Below are 11,968 nucleotides of genomic sequence, written 5' to 3' on the forward strand. Positions count from 1 at the left end.
GCCCGATTCGTTGTGATTTTTCTTATGAGATTATAATGTAATCCTTTTTCGTTTGAAAAACCCAGCGAGCCCTGTTGCAATTTTTCAAGCATCGGTATAATATTTATTGGCTGCACCCTGACAGAGAACATGTAGCAAGAGAAAACGGTAGGGTGAAAACTGAAGATCCGGACTCTAGCAAAGCCCTTTTCAACTCGCGTAACAATTTCAAGGGTAACGGCACCAGAGGGATGCCCGTGAAGCGTGCCACACCACATTTGTGGGTCACCTGAGAAGCGTATTCAGCAGTGCACGGTACAATACGTTCACAGCACGAAGTTATGCATACAATTAACCACCAGTTTCCGATTTGACAGCATCTGATCTTCCATGTTTCACTCATGACGAAGAATGCCACGGATTTAACAAATCTTTCCACCCAAAAACAAAAGGATACTGGGGGAAGGACCCCCACTGGAAAATTCATACAACAGCATTAATGCATCTGTCGGATAATTAAACAAGCAAAGCACCATCTATTCCCCTGATGCCCATTGGCAAAGTCAAAGAAACGACGAATCCATTACGGGATCTAAGAATAAGCAGCACGGTCCATTTTATAGACGTCCAGCAAAGGAGTCAAAAGACTTGCTTTCTAATTACCTGCGGCTCCTGTACCCACCAAATCCTTAAAATTTAAGGATCGTGTAAAGGGAGTAACAGGGGGAGGACGTAATTCCGCTCAACTGCCACCCAATGTTGGAAAATGCCCAGGGTCTTCAATGGAAGGAGGTGTAGTGTTCATTGCGCCAGTTCTGCCAGATCCAATTCCACCATCTCGACCACCACGTCCACGACCTCGACCTCCGGGATTATGCTGCCTTTCTTCTTCCGCAGGTCTCAGAAAGGTATTGATGATCGCAGGCTACAGTTCGAAACCAAGAACAAGTAAAAAATATAAATAAATAAATACAGCTATTTGGCTAATTTATGGTCACAGACTAGTCGGTAAGTTCCAAGTTAGTTCTTCAAGGAAAAATAGATAACAAATTTGCATGGCTAATGTATTGTCACAGACCGGAAAACCAAACTCCTAGCAATTAAAGTCAACCAAAAAATCCAGGATATCATTGTTTGCCTTGAACATTTTATAGTTAACTTGTGGGAGAACAGGTCAGCAATTTGCAAGATTAATTGTCCGCCATCCTACACCAGTCAAGCAACAGCTACAAGGTTTCGCACAAAACCATCTATTCTCTATAACAATCCAGTGAAAACAGGAAGGTTAAATTGACATGTTTATGCAAGAGACAGCAAACACTTGATCCCAACAATACAACCAATTAGTAAAAATTTTATACTTGATTGCATGACTTTCCCAATATACTGGAAAGGACTCACAGGTATGTCTTTTTATATATTGGGAAATGCAACAATAAATTATACCTCAATACTGGCACCTTTAGAATTATGATCCTTCAAAGGTTCATCATAGTACTTAAAAAAATTACAAGATCACTGCAGTCGCTTGGTTACACAAGATTCTAAAGAAAACAAGCATGACGCAACCACGAAGGACATGGCCTAGGCTTTTAGCCTAATCCAGAATGCATGGATGATTGTCCAAGACTACATTGAATATCTCTGATGATTTAATTACTTCATTAATACTTATGGCATAAAAATGATGACAGGCTGATGATAACGTGGTTAGCCATTTAATCAAAGATTACAGACAAGTAAAGCAGTACAAGTCATAAAGTGATTTGACGGTACATATATCCTGCCAAATATAATTACGGTCAAATGATGATCACTACTGTACATTACTATCATAATCTAAGGTACTAAACTGCAGACATGGAGTCTCAACTCCACGCACCACTCAGCTACAAGAGACCTTATAACAGGTATTAATATGATCACTGAGATACAGGCAAGGCAAACAATATCCCGTATTAATAACAGATACAACCTGAAGATCCTACATTTAGTTAAAAGAACTTAGTGATGCTCTAAACAAATAACTATCAAGAAAAAATACTCCGGGATGAATCCAACGTTGCATGCATAATCATCAATTACTAAGGAACTCAAAAGACTCCATGAAAATCAAGCTACATATATGCATGGAATCAAGATGCTATTGAAAAAAATAAAATAAAATAAAGATATCATTTGGCACGTCAGGACCAGTTTTGAATGGCTGTAGATACAGGAGTCAGATTTGGGTGCCGAACCTAGTATCTAATTTGGAAAAAGAAAAAAATACTAAACATGAGGAAAACAATGTTTTTTAAATTACACATTAATTTTTTTAGTGTCACAAGATAGGAAAAAGTTAGAAGGCAATATTTATGTGTTTCATCTTATATACAATTGACAAGTGCATTTTTGATATCAATGATAACTTATTTGTAATTGATCAACTTGTATTACCAAGTCTTTTCTTTATTTCAAATGACAAAAATGTGGTACACTGAAAAAGGGCACTCATCAGAAAATTGGTGATGATTCATACACTGAAAAAGGGCACATCATCAGAAAATTGGTGATGATTCATCGACCTTAAAAAGTGATCATGAAATCTATGATTGCTGATTTGTTATTGCGTAGAAACGAGAACATCAAGAATAACAACAAAAGACACTGGCATTGTAAGTCATACATTTTTCTTCTAAATGCTCAACAAGGTAAACTGTACAAGTTTTACAGCATATTAATACTATTGTTATCCAAATACATGCTCATATGAGATTAGCTTTGAAGGAATAAATTTATTAGCTCCGGTATTGAATATTTAAAGACATTTTAATTAGGGAGACCAGCTTTCCTATATCAATGGGGCATCAGAAGCTTGACAATGATCAAAGATGTCATGTTTCCCCTACATCTTTGTGCTCTTAAGAGACTCCAAGGTGTGCAAAATCTCAAAATTGGCGCTCAATGCCACAAAGGGTGTTTTTCTTTTTTGAGGAATCCTACAGATTTCTGACTGGCCCTAGATTTTCTAGTCCTCAGAATTGTGCAATAAAAATAATAATAAGTACGGTTCCTTTGCCAATTGTGCACGTAGATAAGAACATTACAGCATTAGCGGTAACTGCCATTTAAAATGAAGTGACCTGCAAGAGACAATGATGACAAAAACTAACCTAACTCATTGTCTGTCTTTATGCCAATTGGAACAATGTATCCTGCAGCTTAATTTTAGGACAGGCTTCTATATTGTTGCTAAATAGGAGGTCACACACGCACCCACCTAGCATCCAGTCAGCACATACACACACACCCCTAGGGTCCAGGCAGCAAGCTCTGACAACTTACCATTCCCTCTCCTTTACCAGGCAAAGCATACAAACGAGGCAACTTGATGAAAAATTTTTCAGTCCTCACCTAAGTTACTAAGTATTTGTGGTCCCTTTAGCTCAACAACCACTACACATACAATGATGGGGATTTCTTCTCCTCTTTTTTTTTTTTTGGTTTGGGTTTTTTTTCTTTTTTTGTTTTGGTGTGTAGGAGGGATTCTACCTAAAAAGAATGGTTCCTATCATGTGATTTGACTTTTTTTAGAATTTTGCAGGTCTATCCTTTTTCTGCATTTTTTGCATAAAAAGGTTGGCCTTTTTTCTGAAAGAACAATATGTTTTGGACTTTACGGGTCCATTTTGCTCCTGACTTCATAAGCATAGCAGTTCCAGCCCGTAATACATTTCAAGGCAAGAGCATATGGCCCAGTAGTAAAGTGAAAGCAGATGGTTTCCGCAATAAGTAAAACTGCTAGGCTCTTTCTGCAAAATTCCCTTTGATTATAGGACTATACCATATATAACCAAAAGAATGCAGCTTCAACCTTCCTCTCATAGCAGACCATACAATTCACATCATTGTTTTGCTGTAACCTTTAAATATTTGCAGACTAAAAATTTTAAATGAACAAATAATAACTTAAATAACAAAATCAAAGATATCAAGGATTTCAGCAACAAAAAATGCACTTCATTTTTCTATAAGAAAGCTGAATATTAGTTATTAGATCACCAACTGTCTAATCTTTAGAACATAAGAGATGCAGTAAATCTGCTGAGAAACAAGTACATAACACCTCTAATAATCATAATGATGGTGATAAAAAAAAAAAGATAAATTGTCATTATAGCACCAAGCTTTTTTATTGAATGACTCACGTGAACCATCTTATATCAAACAATTGCATGTACGACTAGACTGATTAAATAAATAAATTTTCATTAATGTGTGAGCAGAAAAGAGGATCACTTACCCTTCGAGTCAAATCTTCCCTGTCGGCAGTATCTCTCCTCCTGGCTGAATCCCGTTCTGAACCCTAGAAACACCAATTAATTGGAAGACATGAACTTATAGCTACAACTGGCAACCACGAACAGGCAAAGTAGAATTAAAATGCTTCAAACTTCACCAGTTTTATGAAGACATCATCATCGTTTTTCTTAGCAGAGAGTTGCTGCATGAATTCAAACTCCTTGTCGACATCCACCTTCCTTTCCTCTGTTCTTTGTAGTGCTTGAAGTGCTTTTCTCTTTTCTTCTAGTAACTTCTCATACTCATCCAGAGTCATCTCCTGCATGTAAAAGCCACAACGATTAAGAAAAATATTTACCAGTAAATTATATGTAGGTTGTAATGATCTAGATAAATGAATCCAAAATACCTTCAATGCACATCACAACAGAGAGAGAGAGAGAATAAAGAGCACACTCATTGACCAGTAGAAAATTATATTACTCTTGCCCTATCAAGCTCAGCGAGTTTCATGAAAAAACACGTGCAGAAACAGACTGGCATGATGACATGGAGCATGCGTATCTAGAGGATTTTCAACGTGGAAAGAAATATGAGTGATTTGATGAAATTTTCAGAATGCCACATTATTCTACCAGCATTTACTAAAATAGCATGGTCTCCCTAGTAGTCCCTACATGCATCTATTTAGTTATATAATTTTTAATAAGTTGAAATTTAAAAAAAAAAATTGAAAAGAAGGATGTAGGTTTGGAGTTGGATTAGTTAACTTATGCATGATGCATCTTTACAAGGAGAATGCATCTAAGCATAATGAATATTATAATGATATTACATCAGTCAATGCAACAGCATAATGCATTTTGCTATCTTGTAATCTGAAGCATATGACTACAAATTTCTTTTTGACATTCAAGAGCTCAAGCATGTACTTATGCAATGTGATCTAACTGCCAACAAATCTAATAGGTTGACCACATCATTTTCGTCAAGCTATCTAAATTCTTCTCATAAGATCAGGTTATTTTAGCACATCCACCAACAAAACCATCACATCCCATAAAAAAGCTTGGATCTTAATAATCTAACCCTGATAAGAACAGAGGGTTAAAAATTAAAACTACACAACTGAACCCAATTAGATGAAACCATTCATAGAATATAAAATAACCCCATGTTCAAGTGAAAGGATCTGTCGTCTGTGGACATACCTAAGCTCTCAAAATTCCGGTTGATCTCCATGCTTTTCAAAGAGAAGTGACATGATAATATCTTCCTACCAAAAGTGTGAAGGATGATTTACCAAAGTATTTTCCTTTCTTTTCCAAAAATGAACTTCATAAATGAGGATTCAAAAGTGTAGCACAATAACAAACAGCCCTTGAATCCTGATTTACTGTTATCATTATTAAATTTATGATGAGAAAGCTCTGGTTAGTTACTTTTATTTTCAAGGAAAAGTTCAATAAATATGTTATGCAACAAAACATTGTTAGAACCAAGAAATCATATCATATTTTAACACCTCACTGATCATATCTTTAAAATGTCATCGGTTTTTCCCTTTTTTCATGTTAGAGACCAAATGACCTAAATCAAAACTCAACCCTAACAAAATCCTTTACAAGTCTATTTGGATGACTGGGCCCAAAATCCCATAGGAATCGTAGGTTTAGGCCAATACAACCACCTTAATAAGGTTGGGCTAAGCATGTCTTTATAAATAATCCAAAGAACCATTACGGTGGGCCGACCTGAATCCTATAGGGAGAAAAAAAGACCTACCATTGCCATGGTTCTCTGGATATTCATAAAGGCAGACTGGGCCAAGCTTCATTTAGGTGGTTGTATTGGCGCAAACACACAATTTCTATGGGATTTCAGGCTTAGTCATCCAAACAGGCGCCACAAGTTTTTGTCTGCCCACAAATATGATACAATGATTTTTCCTCTGCAGCAACTAGGAAGTCTTTGGTTTGGGAAGAAAACAAGCATCACGGTTGAAATAGGCCAAACGGTTCTCATGAAACATGTATAAGTTATCCTGGTCAAACTTGTTTATCGAGGCACAACTATTCCAAGGGAAAGTTGTTATAACTTACAAGTTATTCTTAGAATAAGGCCTGACTCCTTTTCTTTAATGGACAAAAAATTGAGCCTAGAGTTGTGGACCAAAAAGGGGAATTACTAAGAAATAGCTACTCTGGGAGGCATAACTTTCCTATTCCACTTTTTCTAATCCCTAATCAAGTGCAGCCTCAAGGAAAAGTATGGCACCAAATACTATGAAATATTTGCTTCGGTGGATAATTCCACCCTAGTCAAAGATGGATAAGGAAGGCATATAAGACAGCAAACAGCTTGCTGGTTATGTTATAGTTACAATTGCAACTTGACATCTTCTTCATTAGCATGTGCTTATTTAGTAAATCTATATGCCAATTTTTGTCATTACTCCTGTCTGAAGCTAAAGGTCAGGCATCAAGAAGATAAACTGGTGTCTAGCTTTTAAAATGTATCACCATCCTGTGCAGGTTTAGTTAAAGAATGGATCAATTAAAACGTAAATTAAAGATTGTCCAAATGAATGGGTCAGTATAAATACCTTCTCCAACTCCAATACATGATTTGCATTACAAGAGGTAATTAAAAGAAATAGCCTGCATCTTGGGATTGTCGAATATACATTAGTGTAACATACAAATATTTTGATTCAGCTTCGTGCGCACACTTTTGATCCAGCTTCTGTCAACTCTGGCTGAAGTTCTTCTAGCATAAAATGGGTGAAAACGTGGCCAAACTTCTTTTGGTATGCGCCATATGTTGGCCCATCAAAATACTCATGTCATTTCAATATCACATATTGTTTCAGCCAAAATTTACTAATAATCTCAAAAGATCTTAGTCAGCAGTTCTGCTGACTTAATTTTGACACTTCAGTAGCATGCGATTATAATTTTTAAGAGATTAGGAGGATTTCAGGCCTACCACTTGATATATGTAAGATATGTTGTATATGGATGTGAAATACTGCTGAAAAGGTACACCAAGGAGAGTAACATTGTTTTTGCTTAGTCTAGTAATATCCTTGTGCTAGTAACCTTTTAAAGTCAACAGACAAGCCATCAAATTCCGTAATTTAACTCTCCAACTTGCAGTAGAGAACACGACTAAGAATTTATAGAGAGTCTTGCAGAAAGAAGTGCAGAAAAAATAGGACATCTAATATAGTCATAACATGTATAAAGTACCAAACTCTAAGTAGACAACCAGAAAGGGGGTCCACCTTATCTTCAGGTTCTTTCTCTTCAATCTCTGCCGGTGCATTCTCCTTGTCAACCGCAACACCATCCTCCTCTCCTACAGGATTCTCTTCAAATTTTGCATGCATATTACCTCGATTTATGAACTCCTCTGGTTTTCTGTACCCACAAATTCCAAACCATACAAACAAATATTCTGAAATAACCATCATGAATGAGCTAGATGGAAACATTCCAGAAGAAAACTATGAGCAATAAAAGAAAACAAACTCACTTACTTGTTCTTGGTCGGTCAGAGTCCCCCAGTTCCCACGGCCAGAGCCCTCGCGCTTGATCCCACTACTTCACCCATCAAACAATCCAAACCCAAAGATATCTCAATAGAAAGTAAAAAACAAACACTTAAATGAAGCTAAAGCTAATACTGACCCACGTCCAGTACCACTGTGACGATCGAACTGCCTCCTGGCAGGCCGTTCGCCCTCCTCTGGTTCACCATCAAGATAACCTCCGGGACGGCCCCCTCGGGCACCGCGATAAGTATTACGAGGCCCGCCACCCGAAGGCTTCTCCACCTCTCCATCCTCTGACGACACAAACCGCCTCCGCAACCCATTCTCAAGCACCCCGTTCTCATCGCTCCTGTAGTTATCCCGATCGTTGAATCCGCCGCGTCCACGGCCAGATCCACGGCCGCCACCGGCCCGGCTACCTCCCCGTCCTCTTCTCGCCTCCTTCACTGCTCCAAGAACCAAACCAAGAACAACAAGAAACCCTAAAACCACTAGGATCGAACTATAAAGAGATGGAGAGAGAGGATTATAGGGTTAGAGCACGACCTGCTTCAGCTGGGGGGAGGGGTTTTGAGGGCAGCTTAGCCTGCGAGTTGGTGGAAGGCTGGGCGGGGGCGAGAGCCTTCTTGGCCCGAGGAGGCGCCGCTGCCGCCGCCTTCTCCGCCTTCTTCTGCTGCGCAGCGATGAGGGTGGAGGGGTCGTCGTGGTCGTAGTCGCCGAGGAGATCGAAGGGGTTCGCCGTCGCCGTCGCCATTTCGATTGGTTGGGAAGAAATAGGTAGAGGATAGGAACCCTAAGTCTTGGAAGCTAGGAGGAGGACGCCTTGAAATCCTAGTTTCGACCTATGGAAACAACCCTAGCAACGAGAGAGAGGCAGAGGGAGGAGAGGGGAGTGGAGAGAGAGGGAGTGAGTTCTTAACGCGAAGGCGATAGCGGAAAGGAGACGCCGCGGAAAACCTAATCCTCTTTCAGAAACAGTTTTTTTTCCTTCTTTTAGTGCCTGGACTTGTTGACTTCATCAAGAGGCGATTTCCTTTTTTTTTTTTAACAAAAGAAAGAGGACGCGTGAAAATTTTTATTTTATATAATTCTAAAAAAAATAAAAAATCAAATTTTGATATCTTTTAATCTTTCTAAATTTTGAAGAAAAATTAAAATTTTTCTTCTTTTGGATAGATAGCGGAGATAGCTTTTATTACTGGGTTCATGCTATCACGTGGCATGTAAGAATACGAGAATAATGCAATCTTTAGAATAGAAATATCTGTCTTTCGCATCGTAGATGAAGGTGATATTGAGCGGGTTGCAAAGAAAATCTTCCTTGCATGGTGATGTTGTTACTCCAACTAAAAATAATCGTTGATAAATATTGTAATAGTCACGATTTGATAGTCAAAAAATTTTAATTTTAATATTTTTTTTCTCGATGATTAAAATTTTTTTTTTAATAATTTGAAAAAGATCATGAGATCTTAATAAGTAGTGTATTTTGGAAACGAGACTATGTGGTGATCTATGGCTTAGCAATCTTTGAAAAAAAAAATTTTTACAATTCTATCATGGGATCTTTCAAAAGGATTGGTAATTTTTTGAAGAAATATTTATAGCAAGTTGATTTCTCCGGTTTCAATAAACATACAGCTTTCAGTATGATTTCACTATCTAATTCTCCATTATGGATTCTTAATACGGCCTACGCAAGCATATGTACTGATTACAGACAAACAGTGCGGAATACGGCTACAAATTTGAATGTCCGTAGATTGTCGGTAACAGTGGTTGGCAACTTAAATATCATTGTTTAAGTAATGACAAAAAGAGAAACTAGGAGAGTTCAGGAAAAAAGTGATTACTAAATTCAAGGCTTTATTTGAAGCAATGGCCTTGTAGGTTTAGGATTCTTTAGATGTCCCAATCTGCAAGAAGTAGCAAGAGCTCGGGAAAGGCTTGATCGAGTTCTATCAACCAGTGATTAGATATTTTACCAAAAAAAAGAAAAAAACAGTGATTATATAAGTTTGAATCCTAAAACAGAAACTTTGCATTTTAGAGTTGGATCTGCTTCTCCTCAAATCTTTCAAAGACCTGCCCATTTTGCTTGAGAAATTGCGGGTATGACAATATCAGGGTAATCTCTGCAGGAGCTTAAAAAGTTGAATGCTCAAAGCCGCTATAAATGCCTTGCAAAGGTGAAATAGGGAGACTCTGGAAATCTTTTTCAGAAATTGAAAGACTTGGACAAGAAGTTAAAGCTTTGTGGAAGAAAGCTTTGTAGATCTTTCTAGCCATTTGTTCCGAGGTTAGAAATTAATAAAATATTATTATATGAAATTTAGATGCATCATAAGAAAACCATGTGGCATATTATTCATATCCGCACTATTTACAGTATACAGAAATATAAATTTTGGATTCAGAGATTATCAATTAAATTCTAAATGGTCTGTTGTTAATTTTGTTGACTATAGAATTATTCTAGGGTCAAAGTAAAAAATCTAAAATTATTTATAGATACTTGAATTGAGGATTTTTTTATTAAAGCCCACCAATCTTTATCATATATGTGCCCGTTAGACCACCAAACAAAAAATGCACTGTGAGCATAAAATATTATTAACAAAATTACAATGTGCATCTTGCTGATTTGGTATGTCTCTTTTTATATGGCAATCTTTGAAGGTTAGTATATAAAAATTAGTAAGCCTAAAATCTTGAATTGAGAGCATTCATTATTTATAGGTTCACCGGTCTATCATAACAATATTGACATGGAGACTCTCAAACAAACCTTTCCAAAGTCATTATATATAAATGATATGAAGCAAAGATTTATTTATCGATTCTAAGAAGGGCATTCATCATTTTTGGGTTTGTAGTTTTTTCTCTGAATATACATACAACCCTCATTTTATCTTATAATTAATTTTTGGTATAAAACTTTATTTTAATATCAATATATTGTCTGATCAATATCTTTAAATACCCATGCAACCAAAAAAAAAAAACTCTTTGCAATAAAACTATGGTTGAAAAATATTTTAGGGATGTTAATTTAAAAAAAATATAGAGTTATTTTACACTTAAGGTAACAATTACTCATGCTAGCAGCCAAAAAAAAGTTAAATAAGAAATAATATATGTATGATTTTCAAAAAAAATAAAATATAATGATATATGTTGAGGGTGTACATGCAAAATCTCAAATCAATGATCTTTGCATCTCTTTTCTATTTAATACAAATCCACTAATTTTAACTCCGCTTGAGCAATCAATTTAAAAAAAATCCCACTAAGTTACTCCAAAGTCTAAATCTTATATAATGTCTGGCATGGGGTGATCCATCCAAGAGCAAGTATAATATGAATAGAAGTGATGAGATCACCATATTTAATTATATCATAATGATCTTATGTAATAATAATCTCAAATCGCTTCCTATCTAATGATGGGATATTCATCTTTGAGATCAGGAATTCAAAATTATCCCCAGATAGTGATCTTGGGATGAAATATAGGAACAAAAATATCCTTTGATCTAGCAACAAAAGTTAGTATATATATTAATATACTATTAATATATTATATTAATATTATATATTTGATAATATATTTTATATTTATGATATATATTAGATTATAACCAGGGCTGAGAAATAATCGAAACTTAAAGAAACCCACCCAATCTGACATAATAAACATCGGTTTTGGTTGGTTGAAAGATATAAATCGGATGAAATTGGGTTGGAATTTGTAAAAAAATCGGTTATGTATGGTCGGATTCGGTTCCTATATTTTTAACCCGTATGAAATCGAATCCAACTAATGTAGTATTTCACAAACTTACTTTCATTTTGGGATGACGTTGTTTAGACTTCGATATTTTATTCTAAAAAATATTCCGTCATTATTTAGATTCATGAAAATATTAATATTGAATTGTTCATAAAAGCATATCAATTCTAAACATCTTTAAAGGAAAGCTTTTAGACGTAGTTGTTTTCATATGAGTAAATCTTTTATTTTTCTATTTTATTTTGTATAGGTTCAAAAATAAGTCTAAAATTTATAACTTATAAGGTTTAGATATTTTTTATATTAAATTAATAAAAAATAAATAAATTTAAGTGGACAATATTGATCTTAAAATC

At 35.9% G+C, this 11,968-nt stretch overlaps 1 protein-coding gene across 1 annotated transcript; it reads right to left on the minus strand.

Moving 5' to 3' along the window:
- Positions 1 to 433: 433 nt before the first annotated feature.
- Positions 434 to 8,771, minus strand: LOC105043752 (RGG repeats nuclear RNA binding protein A). The gene is made up of 7 exons (XM_073255645.1): positions 8,366 to 8,771; positions 7,956 to 8,265; positions 7,797 to 7,868; positions 7,550 to 7,685; positions 4,421 to 4,582; positions 4,265 to 4,327; positions 434 to 904 (listed from the first exon to the last, which is right to left on the minus strand). The coding sequence occupies exons 1-7, from the start codon at positions 8,571 to 8,573 to the stop codon at positions 722 to 724; spliced, it is 1,134 nt and encodes a 377-aa protein (XP_073111746.1). The 5' UTR covers positions 8,574 to 8,771; the 3' UTR covers positions 434 to 721.
- Between the last annotated feature and the right edge of the window lie 3,197 nt (positions 8,772 to 11,968).

Source organism: Elaeis guineensis, chromosome 4 (assembly GCF_000442705.2).
Source record: "Elaeis guineensis isolate ETL-2024a chromosome 4, EG11, whole genome shotgun sequence".
Lineage (NCBI taxonomy): Eukaryota > Viridiplantae > Streptophyta > Magnoliopsida > Arecales > Arecaceae > Elaeis > Elaeis guineensis.

Bases quoted from the DNA above. Each gene is read 5' to 3' on its own strand.
- LOC105043752 (XM_073255645.1), bottom strand. From the start codon at position 8,573: ATGGCGACGGCGACGGCGAACCCCTTCGATCTCCTCGGCGACTACGAC. The intron at 8,266-8,365 runs GTCGTGCTCTAA...TTCTTGGAGCAG, and splicing joins CCTCCCCCCAGCTGAAGCAG to TGAAGGAGGCGAGAAGAGGA. The intron at 4,583-7,549 runs GTGGACCCCCTT...TTTTACATGCAG, and splicing joins AGAAAGAACCTGAAGATAAG to GAGATGACTCTGGATGAGTA.